Source organism: Scylla paramamosain, chromosome 41 (genome assembly GCF_035594125.1).
Source record: "Scylla paramamosain isolate STU-SP2022 chromosome 41, ASM3559412v1, whole genome shotgun sequence".
Classification (NCBI taxonomy): Eukaryota; Metazoa; Arthropoda; class Malacostraca; order Decapoda; family Portunidae; genus Scylla; species Scylla paramamosain.
Genome location: NC_087191.1, coordinates 3,610,614 through 3,630,683, shown reverse-complemented (window position 1 = coordinate 3,630,683; position 20,070 = coordinate 3,610,614). Strand labels below are relative to the sequence as shown.

Sequence of the window (20,070 nt, the reverse complement as noted above, 5' to 3'; positions counted from 1 at the left end):
GTGTCAATCGTCCTCTGAGTTAAACAAATAGTGCATTATGTCCATGATTCGTGAATACTAGCCAGTTTCAGCAGCCTACGTGACAACCGAAGCTTAGTTTCAGTGTCCTGGTTACTTCAATATTCTACTTAATAACTTGATAAATGTTCCTCATAGCTTTGGCAGTGCACAACTTTTAAATTATGAACCTATGAGTTACAAAACGTAACGTTTGTGATTAAAATAAAACTGCCTACAGCACTTTCTCATTAGTAGGCGTACAATGCACAACTGCCTGGATTAACCCTAAAGCACAAACCCCGGGTGAATTTCTCCCGAGTACAGAGGTGTCAGAGCCGAGGGGATCACGTGAATCATACGTTTAGCAGCGGAGAGCGGACATGAACATTTTTGGTAAGATATATCAAAATCGTCATTTTTAGTCATTTTATTTGAAGTAAAAGAACAGTATAAATCTAAAGCAAAAACTAGGTTTACTGTGGCTCAAATCGGAGAGGAAGAGATATGTTTTCATTCTATTTTTCGTAATAAAAAAACATTGACGGTAAATATTTTATTTGTATTTTTAAAACCGGGAGAAATTCTCCCGGGAGCATTTTCCCCAGGTCTAACCGAGTGCCTGTAAGGACGTTATGTTGTAGCTCTAAAACTAACAGTTAGATTTTCTCGAAAATAGTCTCATTGTGATTCCCATGCTGAATTACATACAAATGTGGTTGTGGGGTGAAACTAAACCTAATCTGACCCAAACATCAAAAAAAACCTAGCGTGGGTTGTTCAAAAGGCGTGCTTATTATACCATTCCAAACTTTGGGGAATAATTATGCCTCCCAGGATTTGTATTCGTGTGAGTTAATATTTAACTCTATTCTTTATGTATATAAGTAAATTAATTGATGCAATTGGCCTACTGTCTTATATAATAATATGATATATGTATATATAACCCATTTCTTGATCAGATGGATATTAGGTCTGAGTCCTACTCAACATTCTTCCAAGGAACTAACTCACCTAATACAGTATGTTTTTTTTTTCTCTCTCTCTCTCTCTCTCTCTCTCTCTCTCTCTCTCTCTCTCTCTCTCTCTCTCTCTCTCTCTCTCTTCATGATGGTATATTTCATTTCCTGTGTATTTTTTTTTATTTCACTGTTATGATTTTTTTTTTTCTGCATTATGTCAGTCCGGCTAGCCGACACTTGCGTGAGCACTGAGCTGTCACTACTCGTGAGGCCAGTGCTGCGGTGGGGAAGAGGCTAACCTAACTTGATATAATAATACAGAAAAAAAAATCAACCAAACACTTACATAATGTGGTTAGTCTTTCGTTACTGGGCAGTATAAACATTGCTGCTGAAATGAACTCCGCATACAAACTCTCATTTGCAAAGCACAATGAATAAGTAAGAAAAAACAGGGCTGTTCTTCCAAAACTTGTGAATTGTGTAAAGTTATGTGGCAAGTTTGAGTTCCCACTCAGAGGACATGATGAAGGACCTAGTTCCAAGAATCCTGGAGTATTTCGTGGAATAGTAGTTTGCTTGTGAAATGAATTCAAGCTTAAAGGCTCATTTAGAGACAACAACATTATTCAGAGGAACACCTAAAACTGTACAAAATGAAATCCTAGAATCAACATTAGAAATATGCAGAAACATGATTAAAGAAGTAAAATCCACAAGTTTTGTAGCAGTGATGTGTGATGAAACAACAGACATTTATGATAAAACACAGATGGTAATTGTTTTAAGATATTAAATAGATGGAAAACCTGTTGAGAGATTCTGTGAATTTTTTTACCTTCTCAGCTAGTTTGACTGCAGAAGACCTATCAAATGTGCTACTTGAAGAGCTACAGATACTAATTGGTGATTGTCCCCATAAGCTTATTGCACAGACCTATGATGGTGCAGCTGCATTAAGTGGAGATAGGAGTGGTGTGCAAGTTAGAATAAAAGAAGTATAGCCATGCTCACTTTGTGCATTGCTATGCACAGCAACTTAACTTGATTTTGGGAAAGGCAGCATCACAAAATTCTAAAGTTAGAGTCTTTTTTTTCAACAGTTTGTCAGGAATACCAGCTTTCTTTTCTAACTCCCCACAAAGAATGGCCACATTAGAGTGTTGCAGATTCCCACAGAATTCTTAGCTTTCAACAACATGCTAGAATTTCAAAAGCATAACTGTGAATGCTGTGTATGAAATGAAAGATATAATCATTGAATGTTGCAGTAAACTAGAGTCATCTAACTCAAAGGTCACTGGTTTACAGCAGCTGGTATAAAGAGAATGTTAAAGAACCCCGTGTTTCATTTTTGGCTGGTATTTTTTTCTAAAGTATTACTAATGTTGATATTTTGTTTCACAGCTTCAATCAAGAACTATTAATGCAGTTAAAACTAATGCTGCACTGAGTGCTTTCAATTCTACAGTTCAAAGGATAAGAGTTACATGTGATGAGTGTGATAAAGAGAATCTGCCTGAGACAGGTAGAACAACAGCTGCAAAGGAGGTGTGTGATGTAATTATTATGCAGTGTAAAGAGAGATTTCGCTTCACTGACGTTGGTGATGATGGGGATGACGTTGGTAGCACTGTGTCGCGAGTAGTGAAGATGGGCGTTGGCAGCGCTGAATTCAGTAAGGAGTGAACTGGTATTAGGGTTGAGACTGGAGACGGGAAACACTGTGATTGGCCCGAAGAACAGAAACACGCCGGCCAATCACGAAGTTGTCAACGCTATAAAAGGGACTGTGGCGGTCCCAAGAGATTGGGCAGCATTTTAAGTCCTTTTTATTCAACACCTCGTCACACTCACACTTCCAGCTGGGTCGCATATCCTCTGCTATGCTGACGATTTTGCAATAATTACACATGTAAACAGACACATCCGAAATGCCCAATGGACACTGAATGCAGTCTTTAAAAAATACCAGTCCTCAGGACTCAAAATAAACCTAAACAAAACGAGATCCATCTCCTTTGGCAGCATTTCCCCAGAGACACCACTATATATATCTCCATGACAATCCTCTACAATGGACATACAGCCACCAATACCTCGGCATTTGGATAGACAAATACCTAAAATTCAATACTCACACGGCCTCCCTCAAAAAACACCTAGAACACAGAATCAGGACTATGAGATCCCTATCAAACCTGGAAAGATGAGCAAATGCGCGAGTGCTTACTTTGTATTACCTACAAGCTATCAGATCGCTAATCGATTACGCAGCCCCGGTACTGACCACAGCCAAATCAAGACATAAAGACACGGTGCAAAAAGTACAGAACAAAGGACAACGGATAATACTCGGGGCCCCTCAACTAGACAAAAATCTCAATCTTACAAGCCGAATGCAGATTGCCCACCATATATAACATATTACACTCCCTCTACATACCCCTCCTTCACAAACACGCAACCAGCTCATCTAACACCACACTACTTCAGAAACTCCAGCAGACCTTGAGACAAGACCCCGAGCTATTCACAGACAAAAAATGAATCAGAAGAGCGGCAAGCTGCATTCGATCTTTCAAAGCCCAAGATGTATTCCTCCACCACCACACAGATCATCCTCACCGCAACTTTGTTCCACCACCACCATGGCTCAACAAACCTTGGGAAATAACAATAACAAAACTCAGCACAAAAAAGACATAGCTCAGTACACACCAACTTGCAAACGAAACACAACAGGCCCTATCAACTGTGCAGAATGAAGGAGCAAAAGTCTACTTTACGGACGGCTCAGTAGATCCAACGACGCAAAGAGCAGCAGCTGCCATCACACATCAGACTGAAGCAGTTCACTTCCGTCTGCCGGATGGCTCATCTATCTTGCAGGCGGAATTAGTAGCAATCCAACAGGCCCTAGCTCATTCAGAAAACAAACAAGAGGATGTGATCATCCACACTGATTCCTTGAGCTCCCTGCAAGTACTCAGCACACACCAAACGACAACATATACATAAGTACACCCATACACGCTATAGCCACACGAATGCAGTTACAGAACAGACACATACACTTCAATTGGATTCCAAGTCATGCAGGGCTTCAAGGAAACAACAAGGTTGACGCTATCGTTAAGGACGCTCTGAAGCTCCCCACAGTCACAACACACATGCAAAAAAGCAGAACAGCAATCAAAACCACCATGAAACAAATAGCACTACATAGGAACAGGACAAAACTCCAGACGGAAGCCACGAAAGGATCACCAAGCGCAAACTGATACATCATCGCCACAAACAACACCCCATTCCCTGAACAGATATTACCAAGACACATTAGAACACGCATGCACAAACTTAGACTCGGGTTTAAATGCCTCTCAGAGCTACAAGATCTTTCACCCCAAGTCTGCACACACTGCAACGCACAAACTATTACACCACTCTCACACTACATAGAAGACTGTCCAGGAACTGAAAACCTTCTGAACAGAGCGTCCGGCAACGCACCACACATTATCCGATACACCAGCCAACACACTGATGCGCTTGGTGACTCTTCCCACCATCACGTTATTTTTTTTTTTTTATTTATTTATTTATTTACTTTTTTTTTCATTTTCTTTGCCCATCCAGACAAATGGACCATGAGACCCACACTGCTCCTCGGTATATCTCATACACTGCTTAAGCGGGTAAATGAGACTCCGCTGAGTGGGGAGTCACTGCCATCCATCACTTGGGTCATACAAATGAGAAAAAACAGCTGTGGGCCGGTTCTATTCATCAAGGCCCACGTTACCTTGACTTTTCAAGGTGACAGTCAACACGCACACACTCCCAAGAGAGAATTGTAATAGACAGCCCGTCTACTTTTATCAACTACTGTACTTCCTTTCCCTGCTTTCCCCTCCGTTCTTCTCTTACCACCCACCTTTTCTATCCCCCCCCCTCCCAATTCATTCAAGAGAGAAGAAAGCGCCCGTTCCCTGCATCCGCCACACTGCGACGCTAAACCGAGAGAGAGACCAGAGAGATAGAGAAGAGGACACCAGAGAGAGAGAGAGAGAGAGAGAGAGAGACGCCAGACCAAGAGAAGAAGTGCTACGACACGTCGTTGCAGCCTGCCGCTGCAACGACGTGATTGCGCCCCGAGGCATGGTGTGAGGTTAGTGTGCCCCGGCAGACAAGACAGTGAGTACTTAACGCTACCTGAGTGACGCTGTATACGAGTTGTGATGTGGCGTTTTGTGCGCCTGCAGCTGTTCTGTGAGGTGAAACGCGCTATCCAGAGATAGAGACGCTTTGCAGAGCGACCCGGACTGGCTGTAGTGCGAAAGTATCTTGTGCCCTGTGGTACTGCTCTGTGTGGGCTATAAAGACAGGAGTGCTAGTGAGCCTGTGTTTTGTTGTCCCTTTCCACCTCTAAGCTGAGTCCAGACAGGTGCCGCGTGTACGTCCCTCGCCCCCACTATAGCCCATCGGGCCCAACCTCGACAACGTTAGTGGTTTCCTGTTGTGTGCGCTGACCACTTTGGGCTGCTGCAGTTGTGTGTACTTGAAGGCGTCTGAAGGCCGGAAAAGGGGCGTGCACAATATAATAATTTACAGTCATAATTTTCAGAAACTGTCAAGTTATTGAAAATTCTCATAACAACTCCAGTGACAACAACGGAAGCAGAAAGATGTTTTTCAACTATGAAAAGGATTAAATCTTTCCTGCGTAACACTATGACAACTGAAAGACTGTTTTAGCAATGCCATCATTTGAAAGCGCAATGGTAACGGAATCAAGAACTTTAATGAAGCTGTGATAAGTAATTTTGTAACAAGTAAAAGCAGACAAGTCGCGAATGGACTTTATTGTTAAGTAACTATTAAGCTAACAACACATCGCCAATAGTACCAGTTTTCCCTCCTGCCCCACCTCCCCAAGCCAAGCTACGCTACCTTTCCAGAGACCTGAAATCCCTGACTTGACTGTTGTACCATTGGTATTGGTGGATAATTAAATACAAAATAATTAAGTACTATAATTTTATTTTTAACATTATATTTTAATCTGAAATTATTATGCAGCCCTCCCCCCCTTATTTTCATTTTATTTATTTATTTATTTATTTTTTTTTTTTTAAACCACTAGAGGAGATGCAGCCCTAACTGGAGAGGAGCACAAGGCGTAGCCAGGCATTAACAACCCACACCCAGGTTTTGCTGGCCCTGAGGTTGTTTGCCAGTGGGTCCTCCCAAAGCGTCATTGGAGACACTGCAGGTAAGATGATATTGGTACTGCATGCATTAGCACAGTGGCTGGCTGTTTTGGTAATTGTCGGGGAGCACTTTTCCTGTCTATTCTCTTAGTCTTCGCATATACCTTTAGATACACATAAAACGTAAATTTATGATGAGGAAGAAGTGCCCATGCCCTTCAGGGAGGCTAGTGGGTGGGCGAAGGCAACAAGAGGTTACCAGAGGTTAGGTTAGTCATCGTACACTTTTATATGAAACATTACCAAACTTAACGTAACCGCCGGGGCTAAACCCACCTCTAAGGACACAAATATAAGTTAGTATTACCTCTGGAACACCCCTGAAGGACGGGGCACTTCTCCCCCACCTTACACTATATGTTTTAGGTTTATCAAGAGGTATATGTGAAAGAATGTAAGATAATAGACATGTAATAAGGCCAGTAGAGGACTCTAAGACAATTACCACTTTCTTTTTTTTTTTGACAAATTGCACAATATCCCATAAATAACTTTTGAAGGTGAATAAACTGATGTTCAGTGTGGTGAATAACATTTAAGTGTGGGTGACTTTCAAGGATAAATAAAAAGCAATAAAGTCAACTCACTACATGCCATGCCATAAAGTTGTAATCCAGTGTTAGGAACATGTCAAGATTAGTTCCTAGTGTCAAAGTATGTGAGTGCATTATTAATAAGGAGGGATGAGGGAAGTGCAGCCCCTGGCATAGTTAACGGTAAGTCAGGTGTGGTTAGTAACCAAATGTGAGTCCAAGAGTTGCTAATCTTACAAAACCTAACCTTACCAAACCTGTCGTCAAGTATCCCTGAGACTGTCCCTTCCTCACCCACCCCATTATTATTCATGTGCACACATATTTAGAGACCTGTTAGGTTTATTTCTGACATGTTTCTAACACTGTCCTGAGAATAACTTAATTTACTATACTGCCAGCAAAAGATTTTGACAGCAGATGTAATATGTGTATGAATATGGTTGCAGTGATTGAAAGAATAGTGGCTAATGTAGAAGGATCATTAAATTCTTGTTGATGACTTTTTTTGCCAACAGCAGAAAGATATATTTTATTTAAAATAAATAAATAAAATGAAAACTAAAGGCTTATAATCTGCCTATATCTTATTTAAAATAAATAAATAAAATGAAAACTAAAGGCTTATAATCTGCCTTCAGGACCAACGCAAGCAAACGTCAGCAGGGTCTTCGAGCGTGTGTGCACTGTGATGAGTGATAAGTTGGTGTAGGAAATCAAGATGCCTCCAACACATCTTGATCAAAGAAGAAGCAGTTCTTCAGGATCAAAAATTTTCCAAGGGTTATTGGGGCTATTGATAGTAAGATTAACAATGTATTTTGTCTTAAATTTAGTGTTATTGTTAGAATCTATCACTTCATCGATTTTTCATTTGAGTGAAAGGTATCTCACTGCCCCAAGTTCCTGTTAAACATTAATAAAGTTTTTTGTATTTTATGTATAGTGCGTGCATATCTAGTGCACGGGTGGTATATATATATATATATATATATATATATATATATATATATATATATATATATATATATATATATATATATATATATATATATATATATATATATATATATATATATATATATATATATATATATATATATACTAATGATGGATATATGTAGCTACTGTGTAACATGATCATCTAATCTTTTGTGTGCACAGGCACCCACATTGCCATCAAGGCCCCAGGTATGGACAAGCCCCTCTAATTTAACCAGAAAAGGTATCACTCCCTGAACATCAAACTTGTTTGTGATGTGAATGGAGTGATCCTCAGCTACTGCTCCAGATTCCCAGGTATATAGTATTATTGCATTACATGTTTACCGTGCCATGTACCTTTATTGATTTTCATGTGACTGCACATGGTTATTGGTAATGCATAAAAAAACATAGTGTGATAAGCCATGACATTAGTTATAAATGAACAGTTGACATGTGCAAGGTATGATGTATTCCTATAAAATGGTAATTGACTCTATGCCAAACTTAATTGGTATATACTTTAATGTGTATGTGTGACTATTCATATATTTCCTTCTAGGTGCTACACATGATGCTTTTGTGTGGAGCAACTGTAATCTGAAGCAGCGGTTTGAGGGAGAGGAAATTGGTGATTTCCTGCTCGTTGGTGAGTATCTATGTTAAAAGTACATAACAGTGCATAAATATTTGCGAGTCATGTATTATATATATTGATACCATTCACTGCCAGACCACCCATTACCTCAGTGCCTACAAACTAACATGTACTTCCTCATGTATGCATTCCTATTGATTGTAATATTGTTTTCCTTCACATTCTTATGTTAACTATTAATAATGTTATCCATATTTGCATCAGAAGAAAACTTTGGCACATTACCATTTCATGGGTGAAAAGCAGGGACACTGAATGACTAAATCATAAAAATTCTGAATTGAGATCATAATATTGACCCCCATCTCATGGTGCCCTTGAGCAATCCCACCACTGATACAGAGCACAGATACAACAGGGGTCATGCACAAACTAGGGTCATTGTGGAGCAGACCATTGGGATGCTGAAGAGTTGTTTCAGATAATGAAAATAAAACCTCTCCCTCTCTAAAACAGTAACATGTAGAGTAAAACCTACCACTGAAATCTTGAAACAATTATAAACAATTCATTCTTGTTATAATATTATGATATATTTTGTAGATACACCTTTATAAGTAATGATTTCTCTTGTAGTATGAAATCTCACTTTTCACAGGTGTTTGCACATGGTTATTGATACTGCATAAGAAAACATAATCTGGTAAGCCTTGACATATGCAGGATATGATATACTCGTATTCCCATGAGATGCTGATTAACTCTGCCAAACTTTTGTATATACTTTACTGTGTATGTTTAACTATTCATACATTCCCTTCTAAATGCTGCACATGATGTTTTGTGTGGAGGAACTGTGATTTGAGGTAGGGAAGTTTGGTGACTTCCTACTTGTTGATAAGTATCTACAAAGAGCATAACAGTGCACAACAATTTGTGAGCCATGCATTACATATATAATAATTCAGTTTCATTCATTGCCAGACCACTCATCACCTCACTGCCTACAAAATTACACCTGCCTTCTCATGTATGAATTTTTGTGGGTTGTAATATTGTCTTTCTTCACATTGTTATGTTAACTAATAAAAATTTGCTTCATATTTCCATCAGAGGAAAACTTTGATACAGTACTATTGCATGGGTGTTAAACAGGCCTACTATAAGAATTCTGAATTGGAATCATAATATTGCAGGTGATGTGGGTATTCACGAGAGCCCTACCTTATGGTGCCAATGAGAAATCCCACAACAGCAGCAGAGCAGCAATACAACAGGGGCCATGCTCAAATGAGGGTCATTGTGAAACAGATAATTGGGATTCTTAAAAGTTGCTTCCAGTAATGAAAATAACATCTATTCCTCTCCAAAACAATAACATGTAGAATAAATCCTGTGATTGAACTTATTAAACCATTATACTCATTTCATTCTTGTTATAATAATTTGAAATACTACATAGATACACTTTTATAATTAAGGAATCTTGTTTTAGTATGAAATCTCACTTTTCACAGGTGGCACCCTACAATATAGGCCTATCAAATGTGTTAATTATCAATGCTTGCCTACTTCTGCACAGTCGCTGCATCAAATGTGGCATTCCCATTCCTGCTGATGTATGTACTTGTCAGTGTGTCAGGTAGTTTACTGAAATATCAATATGAAGGGCATTAGATTGAGCAGAGTAGTCATGATTGTTCTTACACATTACACACACAACGTTCTTGTTGTTACGGTTTGAAATTGTTTGATATGTACTGACATTTAATGGAAATATTTATTTGTTTTTACATACAACAGTGTCTTGAAAGCCATTATCTTATGGTCTAGTCTTGGAGTGTCAAAATGCTGAATGTCAAATTATGAGACTATTCATCTCATACGAAATAAACTTTAAAAGAAATAGAAGGTTTAGCTTCCAACCCCTAGACCTCTAAGCCCCTCACAAAAATTATTTAGTTACAGCTACCACCTCCTGAGAATGAGGAGATACCACACACTGACGCCAACCCTGTTGCTGTGCAGCAGAGATCATCGTATTCCAGGAAGAGTTGTGCAGCAGGAGGTCATACAAAACTTTTACTAGCAATGAAGCATGAGAGACAGGTATTGGATACACGTTTTAGTAATCATGTAGTAACTGAAATAATGTTTTTCCATGCATCACTAGATTAAAGAGATCACTGCAGCATTTTATTTCATCTCAAAATGAAACAGCTTGCAAATATTAGGTATGAATAATACAAATTAATTAAAAAAGTACTGTAGATATATTTTTATAAAAAATAATTAAATACCATATTTTTATATGAAAAAAAAATAAAAAATATCAAGTACCAAAGCCTTTGGTAGCACAAGATGAAAAAAAAAAAATCTACTTGTATGAGCACAGCTTAGGGCCTGGAAAGTTAGAGATAAATAAACATATGTATAAAAATGCCCCCAGTTAACCACACAACACTCTAACTTTATCTTTGTACTTTAATACTAAGGCATTGTAGATATCAGTAAGATAGCACTATCATGAATCACAGCACAAAGAAATTATTAAATTATAATGTACAAATATAAAATTGACCACCAGGGCACCAGAAAAAACTTTAACCTCACCAATATTGTCTGACTTACTTTGTAAGTCAGACATATTGAAATTTAACAGATAATTTTTCATATTCACTTATAACTTACTTTGATGGTTGGCATTGAACCACCACATGGCATGAGCCATAAATTGCGGGAGAGATTGAAAGATTTCTCTCTGCATTTCAACAGATTGCTGATGTGAGTGAGGCAGCAATCTGCTGAAGAGCCTGCTGCTGTGATGCAGCAATCTGCTGCAAAGCCTGCACTCTCAGCCTTAGAGCTTCCCCTTGTTCCTGCTGCACCATAGCCAGTGGCATGTCCAGGCTGCACTGCATGTCCCACTGTGTCTCCATGACTTGAAGGAGCACAAGCTCTGAGCAACGACCTGCAATAGATTTAAGAAAACATGATTTTTTTTACTACAATATGCAAAATAAATGCTTTGTCAAATTACATGTCATCTTACCCTGCTTTGTCCATTTTCCTTACTTGCTCCTTGAACCTTTCTAGCATACCCAGGATGGTGGTAAGATGCACTTTTGGAATCAGTATTTTAAATACCTGAGAGATGTATTCATGAAAAAATAGGCCTAAGTAGCAAGAACAAACTTACCTGGAGGAGTTGTGTGCCTTCTTTGCTGAGCAGCTGGTGGTCATGATGGCTGGGGAGCTGCAGGTAGACAAGGAGAGGCAGATGGCAGGTGGCTGCCTGTCATCTGGATCCTGGGAGGTGAAGTAATAATATACAAATGATAGTTGAATAAATTGTCTACAAATGTACTGCATTTAATTAGCATATTAAATGACTGTAATAAAAATAGACATGTGAAAAGTATGGCACGTGATAAAAGTACAGTACTGGAGAAGGAAAAATGTATACATGTAAACATGGAACAAACAGCATAATTATTCACCATTGGGTGATGGATGTCATCTGCAACATTGATGACTTCAAAAGCTGTCATATCAAGGTGCCCCTCACAGCACCACTAGATCCAGAGGCCCAAGCAACACCAGCAAATGATAGGTGACTCCACCACCACCACTGGTGGATGGCTGTGGGCCTTGCAGGGGGCCAGACACTCCTAGAAAAAAAAAAAAAAAAAAACATTACTATAATGAAAGAATAAACTGGTATTTTTTTCTTTACAATTATTTTCACTGAAGAGTCAACTTATTCAAGTTTATGTCTATTACATAGTTTTGTTGGGCTGATATTTAAGTGTGCAGATATCTAAACTCCAGAAGGTGAGTGGTGGCTTTGTTGCCCTTCTGGCCCCATAAAAGCTGGTGCTTTACCATATTTAATTGTTGTTACATTACTTTACTATGATTTCAATTAAAAATGGTAGTAATTTCTAAAATTCAATTGGTCCTATTTTAGTTTACTTACGGAAGGTGGCGTCCTTGCTGTCCGGCATTGGCAGACAGTATTTGTAGGACTACCAGCTCTGCATCAATGTAGCTGGTTTCCTCTGTACGTCCCCCACCTACATGAAAATGAAAGTTGCAATTATCAGCTAGTCAGAAGCTCCCATGTTAAGCTAAATGCACCTGCTGTAATTCTTCAATGTATTACTGATCATTTTGAAGTTTTTAAGTGCTGCAGTGTTCACTGTCTCAGACATGACTGCCACAGGTAATGTACACACTCCTATTTATAATCCAGTGCATAGCAGGTTCTTGGTTATGGTTGTCAAGTACAAGTTTGACAACAGCACCAACATTAAATCACGACATGTATACAAAAGCAAACTATTGCTATATAACTGGAGGGGTTTTAAGCAGTGCTGTCACCAATCTAACCTAGCTAATCTACCTTACCTAACTCACCCTTAAAAATGTAAAACAAATATTTTAAAATAAAATGTTTCCAGCTGTTCAGGTCCCAAAGGGTGAGCACAATGAAACATTTTTTTTTTATAACCAATTATGCAACAAAGTCATTTGGGAAATTTTGTCATATTACTCAAAGCATTGTTAAAAAAATTAGTTAACTTAATTCTACATGCAATATGATCAAGATAAAATAATAAGCACATATACTAGTTGGCAACTTTCTACTCATTCACTAGTTTCTCTATTATGGATGTAACTATTTATTTCTGGTATTTTTTTTTTTTTGCACATTTTGAATTAATATGCTTGTTTTTTTTTTGTTTGTTTTTTCCTCTGCAAAATCATTAGGCATTATTTTTTTAGCCCCTGATACACCAGTCCAGAAACTAATGATGTACAAAAAACACAAAAAAAATATTAACATTGTACAAAAAAAGATAGATTGGCCCTAACAAATAAGCAAGCACTCACCATGGCTGCCACCTGGATGTCATACACCACTACCTAACCCAACCTAACAGAAAGTACTTAACCTAACCAAACAATTCTAACCCAACCAAATATAGCCAACTAACGTTGATAACCTAACCAAACAAATCTAACCCAACCAAATGTAACCAACTAATTCAGACTAACCAGTTATCCAAAAAAAGCAAAATAATACAACCTAACAAAAGAAATCTAAACTGGCCTTGCTTCCCAAAAGTAAGGTAGGTAGTGATGAATATTTAAAAACAGCTGTCAACATTTTATATAATTTATATTGAGTATGTATGGTTTCAAATTACTCAGAATGACGGACTCTATCCGATAAGAATGTTGAGACTGGTGAAAGAGTAAAAGAGCATCTTAGTGTGTGCTTGCTGGAACCATGAGCCATAACTTAACTCACCTACAGGTGGGCTTCACACCTGCTGTTTGGTTACATCACAGTAATTCCATCCCTCTGCTTTGTCAACCGCACCATGCTAAGATTACAAAAATGTGATCGGCATAACCGATGAACTCACCAGTGCCTGCAGAAAGACATTGTTCTGCTGCTGCCTTCTCCTTCACTTGACTACTTAAGTCCCTGTACTTTTTTCTCAGTTCTTCCGGTGTCCTAGACACTCGGCTGACTGAATTTACAATGGCAATCACCTCCTGTCAAGCTCTGCTCTTCGTGTTTTATGTGATTCTTCCATCCAGTTTTCCCATAATCACCGCATCCCGCTTCTCCATCTCCACCAAGACTAATTAATGTCTCGGCGTCGGTGAAGCGAGGTCTTGTTTTCTTGGTGCGAGGTTCGCTGGCCATGGCTAGTGCAGTGAGGACCGGAGACTGGTGATAGGTGGCTGTGTGAAAGCTTCGTGCTGTATCACAGTTTGTAAACAATGTCACGTGATTTCCTCGTCGATGACACAAAGCCTTCTTATGATTGGCTGCATTGCGTGTGACGTCGAGTCAGTCAGGAAGGTATGGGTACGATTGTGATCTACCGTTAATCCTTACCCACCTTCCATCCCCCCACCACACACACACACACACACACTCTCTCTCTCTCCCTCTCTCTGCCAGGGATGGAGTGCATTTGTCACGCATGGGTGTTTTGGAACACTCGAGCGGGAGATACCTGCACTCGAGCGCTTTTTTCGTTAGTCAGGAGGAAGGACGAAATGGAGAATAAATTAGTTTAATCTAGGAAGGTAACTACCTCAGCGAAGGTGAGGAATAGCTTTAGTGTTTACTACACGAACTATAGAAATATTTTGAATAAAATAGACTTGTTTATAGGAATGTTGTGTGTGTAGAGAACTTTGATATTGTTTTAACAGAAACTTTGTTAAATATGTCAGAAAAAGTATTTAATGCTGAGGTTAAGATAGAAGGTTATACACTATTCTATAAAGACAAAGATAACAGGAGAGGAGGAAGTGTCGCGCTGTACGTTAGGGACAGATTACAATGTTGTATTGACAGTATAATTAAAACAGATAGGAAAACAGAGTCGATATGGATAGATATTAATGAAGGGTCACAGTCAGTAGTGCTGGGATCAGTGTACAGGCCACCGAACAGTACAAAGGAAATTAACTTCTTACTCTGGCAGGAGAAAAATAGAGCAAGGAGGTACAGTGAGGTATGTGTGGTAGGATATTTTAATATTAGGAATATCGACTGGAGCCTGAAGGTGGGTAACAGTGAAGCAGAGGAAGTTCATTTTTTTTTTTTTTTACAGGTAATCTTAGAACCCACACGGAGGAATAATATCCTAAATTTAATTGTAAGTAATAGGGAGGAAGCAGTCATGTAGGTAGAGGTTGGAGGACAGCTAGGTAACAATGACCATTGTGAAATTACCTACAAATTAAAATGGGAGGAAACTTTTAGAAACAAAAACGCTAGTCAAATACCTGACTTTGGGAGTGCAGATTTTGAGTGATTGCAAAGGTACCTCCAAGGAATTGACTGGCAACGAACGAGGGGGGAGGTAAGGTCCAGGACGGAGTTGAGAGAGATAAGGCAGGGTGAGATTGACAAGGGATCAATCCTGGTCGTGGGAGGTCGAGTCCTGAGCTGTTCTAAGCCGCACATAGTAACTGACACTCTACACATTTGCACACTTTCTATAACAATTCTGCTCCATCATGCCAAGAGTCAAGATAAAAGCAAGAGACTCTAAAGACCCAAGAAAACAGTCATCTATACTGGCAGTTTTCTCAAACAATGATATATACGTCACAGAGCTGATACCTGTAAATGACGGTTTCGTAATAATCACCTCCACAGATGAAGACCTTGATAAGATTTTCCAACTACAGATATCGACGGATCTAGAAGAACATGGCTTCTCCCCTCAAATTCCCCCTGAATTGAAAGCTAAAAGATCCATAATAGTTTTCAGTGTAGACCCACACATTTTCAAAAACACAGAGGTTGATATAGCTCAGGAACTACAGCAGCACAATACATGGATTAACTTCAACAATGTTTTTAAATTCCCAAACGCCAAAGCTATGAAAATAACATTCGGAGATGCAGCAACAGCAATCAAAGCAACAGACCAAGGTACAAAACTCTTTCAAATGAGCATCCCAGGACACCAGATACAGCAAAAAAAAAAAAAAAAATTACAATCTCCAAACCTGCTTTAGATGTTACGCACTAGAAGACCATAATACCAACTCATGTCCTCACCAGAAAGATTTAAAAATTTGCTCTGTGTGCTGATACAACCCACACTTGGTGAGAATGTAACAGCTCATCCAAAAAAAATGCATCAACTGTGATGGGGAGCACAGGACGTTGTCAATGAAATGCCCCAAAAGAAAAGACCTAATCAAGCAAAAAAAAAGGGAAAAGGAAAAGGACATTAAATCCTACGCTAATGTGTCTAAGAATCAGTCAACTCCTTAGAACATTTCTGCATCATCACCAGTGCCCATTAACAAAGAACTCTACCTGAAGATTTACACATGCATGCTGCACGCCCATATTTTGAATATAACAGAACTGGGATGCTACGAGAGAGAATTGAACTCTACTTTAACTGCAAACAACCTTCCCTGTATCAACATCCCCAAAATACTAGACTCTACTAAACTTAAGATCCTCACACAAGAGGAGGAAGATGGAGGGAAAGGAGGAGATGAGAATTCAAAGCAAACTAGGGAGGATGTTAGGGGAGACCACAACAAAGGATCAAAGAAAGCTCAAGACAATGCAATCTGCAGGGAACCATCAGAAATAGGAACTACCACCACAAACTAGACTCAATAGTAAAGATATCGAACTGAAAAAATCTACACTCCTGAAAGCTCAGGCTGGCCTGATAATATGACACAAAAGGATCTGACCACAAAAAAAGATTGACAATATATTAAAAGTACACTTATTCGGACCATACAATAGAAGGCACAGAATTATTCAATTTAACAGAATCCAGTGAAATCAAACTTGACAATTCATGCTGGATTATGGTAAATGACAGTGTATCTAGGAAAATTAGATCTGGGTATTTGGCCGACAAAACACCGCCACCGAAAGACATACTAAGGAGACAAAGGAAACACTAAGTAATTCAGGACACAAACAAGTAAAACTAACTGCGACACCATACACCACAATGGCCATTCATACATTGAAAATTATTCAACACAATGTTCAGCATTGGAACAAGAGACGAATTGCACTATCAAACATTTATAAAGACATTGATCCTGACATCCTACTAAACAGTCATTGCATACCAGATACCCAAACCATGAAAATACCATATTATAACATAAAGAAAAACACCTTAAACCACCAAGCTGACGGCTTTGCTATTGCAAGCAAAAGAAATATAAACTACAAGACCATTGATGACTTTCTTTCTGACATACTAGCAATTGAAAATAAAACCTCAACAGGTAAATTATATTTGCCACTTTATATCAGCCACCTGCTCATACATTTATACCTATTCTTGACTTCATAAACTTTCAGACGACAGACACCAGTTTACATGATTCCAGACCTGAATGCCAACCACCCATGCCTGGGCTACCAACATTCTAACACAAAAGGCAGACAGATACACACTCTAATACACAACAGAACCGTACAGCATATTGGCCCCAACTTTTCAACATTTCACACACAAGAGAGAGGTACCACTCCAGATATTATACTCACTAATTACAGAACATACCATAATACTTGTATAACTCCTGGCCCGCTCACCACCAGCGATCATATTCCCATAATTATGACAGTTTCAGCCTCACTTATATTGACCCCTGCACCATCTAGACTGAACACACAGGTGGCAGAGTGGGATAAATTCAAAGAGTACTTTGATAACAAATTAAATTACGACAACTTAAATCTTACTGAGCTAGAGAATATAGACACTGCAATAGACAACTGTCATAATTCCATAGACTCTGCAATCAAAAACTATATCCCATTCACCAGCTACCGTCAGTTGTCAGCACCAGAACTAACTGAGGACACAAAAGAAATAATAGTGAGATTTAACGCCATAAGGAATCATTCACATCAATACGGATGGAACTTCTATCTCTTCAGAACATACAGATACTTCCAAACTATACTCGAAACAAAGCTAATAGAAGAGAGCAACGGGAACTGGCAACGCTTAATTGAGCAAACCGCCACCATGTACAGGAACCCAGAAAAATTCTGGAACAAAATCAAGATGCACAGGTAACACCTCTCCGGACCTTCAATATTTGCTAGATCACACCAACACTAAAATATACACCAAAACAGGAAAAGAACAATTACATCGTCAACACTGGGCTCAGATATTCAGTAATGAAGAGGAAGAGGAAGATAATAATGACGAGGTTCAAGATTATATGCAAAACAATCTGCACAGAATTACACCATACGACTATTCTGACACCACACGCCTTGGAACAAACATCGTAGACGAAAGGATCACAACTGCCGAAATCAAACTTTTTTTTTTTTTTTTTATGTAGGAAGGACACTGGCCAAGGGCAAAAACAATTCAATAAAAAAATATGCCCACTGAAATGCCAGTCCCATAAAAGTGTCAAAGCAGTGGTCAAAAATTGATGAATAAGTGTCTTGAAACCTCCCTCTTGAAGGAATTCAAGTCATAGGAAGGTGGAAATACAGAAGCAGGCAGGGAGTTCCAGAGTTTACCAGAGAAAGGGATGAATGATTGAGAATACTGGTTAACTCTTGCGTTAGAGAGATGGACAGAATAGAGGTGAGAGAAAGAAGAAAGTCTTGTACAGCGAGGCCGCGGAAGGAGGGGAGGCATGCTGTTAGCAAGATCAGAAGAGCAGTTAGCATGAAAACAGCGGTAGAAGACAGCTAGATATGCAACATTGCGGTGGTGAGAGAGAGACTGAAGACAGTCAGTTAGAGGAGAGTTGATGAGACGAAAAGCTTTTCATTCCACCCTGTCTAGAGGAGCAGTATGAGTGGAGCACCCCAGACATGTGAAGCATACTCCATACATGGACGGATAAGGCCCTTGTACAGAGTTAGCAGCTGGGGGGGGTGAGAAAAACTGGCGGAGACGTCTCAGAACACCTAACTTCATAGAAGCTGTTTTAGATAGACATGAGATGTGAAGTTTCCAGTTCAGATTATAAGTAAAGGACAGACCAAGGATGTTCAGTGTAGAAGAGGGGGACAGTTGAGTGTCATTGAAGAAGAGGGGATAGTTGTCTGGAAGATTGAGGAATTCAGTTTTTGAGGCATTGAACAATACCAAGTTTGCTCTGCCCCAATCAGAAATTTTAGAAAGATCAGAAGTCAAGCGTTCTGTGGCTTCCCTGCGTGATATGTTTACCTCCTGAAGGATTGGACGTCTATGAAAAGACGTGGAAAAGTATCATCAGCGTAGGAGGTATCAGTGGTATCATCAGCGTAGGAGTGGATAGGACAAGAAGTTTGGTTTAGAAGATCATTAATGAATAATAAGAGAGTGGGTGACAGGACAGAACCCTGAGGAACACCAGTGTTAGTAGATTTAGGAGAAGAACAGTGACCGTCTACCACAGCAGCAATAGAACGGTCAGAAAGGAAACTTGAGATGAAGTTACAGAGAGAAGGATAGAAACCGTTGGAGGGTAGTTTGGAAATCAAAGCTTTGTGCCAGACTCTTTCAAAAGCTTTTGATATGTCCAAGGCAACAGCAAAAGTTTCACCAAAATCTCTAAAAGAGGATGACCAAGACTCAGTAAGGAAAGCCAGAAGATCACCAGTAGAGCGGCCTTGACGGAACCCATACTGGCGATCAGATAGAAGGTTGTGAAGTGATAGATGTTTAAGAATCTTCCTGTTGAGGATAGATTAAAAAACTTTAGATAGGCAGGAAATTAAAGCAATAGGACGGTAGTTTGAGGGATTAGAACGGTCACCCTTTCTAGGAACAGGTTGAATGTAGGCAAACTTCCAGCAAGAAGGAAAGGTAGATGTTGACAGACAGAGCTGAAAGAGTTTGACTAGGCAAGGTGCAAGCACGGAGGCACAGTTTCGGAGAACAATAGGAGGGACCCCATCAGGTCCATAAGCCTTCCGAGGGTTTAGGCCAGCGAGGGCATGGAAAACATCATTGCGAAGAGTTTTAATAGGTGGCATGAAATAGTCAGAGGGTGGAGGAGAGGGAGGAATAAGCCCAGAATCGTCCAAGGTAGAGTTTTTAGCAAAGGTTTGAGCGAAGAGTTCAGCTTTAGAAATAGATGTGATAACAGTGGTGCCTTCTGGTTGAAATAGAGGAGGGAAAGAAGAAGAAGCAAAGTTATTGGAGATATTTTTGGCTAGGTGC

At 39.3% G+C, this 20,070-nt stretch overlaps 2 protein-coding genes across 12 annotated transcripts; one reads left to right on the top strand and one right to left on the bottom strand.

The window, feature by feature from the left end:
- The first annotated feature begins 4,483 nt into the window (after positions 1-4,483).
- Positions 4,484-11,261, top strand: LOC135092785 (uncharacterized). 10 transcript variants are annotated; one of them, XR_010263065.1, is made up of 10 exons: positions 5,587-5,746; positions 6,109-6,237; positions 7,410-7,570; positions 7,933-8,067; positions 8,315-8,401; positions 9,009-9,053; positions 9,547-9,690; positions 9,868-9,969; positions 10,313-10,459; positions 11,126-11,261. XR_010263065.1 is itself a non-coding variant. In XM_063991467.1 (3 exons), exons 1-3 carry the CDS (start codon positions 9,847-9,849, stop codon positions 11,156-11,158), a joined length of 303 nt encoding a protein of 100 aa, XP_063847537.1. In that variant the 5' UTR covers positions 9,840-9,846; the 3' UTR covers positions 11,159-11,261. The 10 variants fall into 10 exon arrangements, 2 of the variants coding, with proteins under 2 accessions (XP_063847537.1, XP_063847538.1); XR_010263061.1 differs by lacking the exons at positions 5,587-5,746; positions 9,009-9,053 and adding an exon at positions 4,484-5,133; XR_010263062.1 differs by lacking the exons at positions 5,587-5,746; positions 9,009-9,053 and adding an exon at positions 5,349-5,466.
- On the bottom strand, positions 8,922-14,277 carry LOC135092783 (uncharacterized). Of its 2 annotated transcripts, XM_063991465.1 has the most exons (6): positions 13,786-14,277; positions 12,330-12,426; positions 11,851-12,021; positions 11,550-11,659; positions 11,042-11,321; positions 8,922-10,000 (listed from the first exon to the last, which is right to left on the bottom strand). In XM_063991465.1, the coding sequence occupies exons 3-6, from the start codon at positions 11,899-11,901 to the stop codon at positions 9,998-10,000; spliced, it is 444 nt and encodes a 147-aa protein (XP_063847535.1). In that variant the 5' UTR covers positions 11,902-12,021; positions 12,330-12,426; positions 13,786-14,277; the 3' UTR covers positions 8,922-9,997. The 2 variants fall into 2 exon arrangements, with proteins under 2 accessions (XP_063847535.1, XP_063847534.1); XM_063991464.1 differs by lacking the exon at positions 8,922-10,000 and having other exon boundaries at positions 10,605-11,321.
- Positions 14,278-20,070: the final 5,793 nt, after the last annotated feature.

Bases quoted from the DNA above. Each gene is read 5' to 3' on its own strand.
- LOC135092785 (XM_063991467.1), top strand. From the start codon at position 9,847: ATGAAATCTCACTTTTCACAGGTGGCACCCTACAATATAGGCCTATCA. The intron at 9,970-10,312 runs GTATGTACTTGT...AAAATTATTTAG, and splicing joins GCATTCCCATTCCTGCTGAT to TTACAGCTACCACCTCCTGA. The intron at 10,460-11,125 runs GTATTGGATACA...GCATTTCAACAG, and splicing joins CAATGAAGCATGAGAGACAG to ATTGCTGATGTGAGTGAGGC.
- LOC135092783 (XM_063991464.1), bottom strand. From the start codon at position 11,901: ATGACAGCTTTTGAAGTCATCAATGTTGCAGATGACATCCATCACCCA. The intron at 11,660-11,850 runs GTGAATAATTAT...TTCACCTCCCAG, and splicing joins ATGACATCCATCACCCAATG to GATCCAGATGACAGGCAGCC. The intron at 11,322-11,549 runs GTAAGTTTGTTC...AATCTATTGCAG, and splicing joins AAGGCACACAACTCCTCCAG to GTCGTTGCTCAGAGCTTGTG.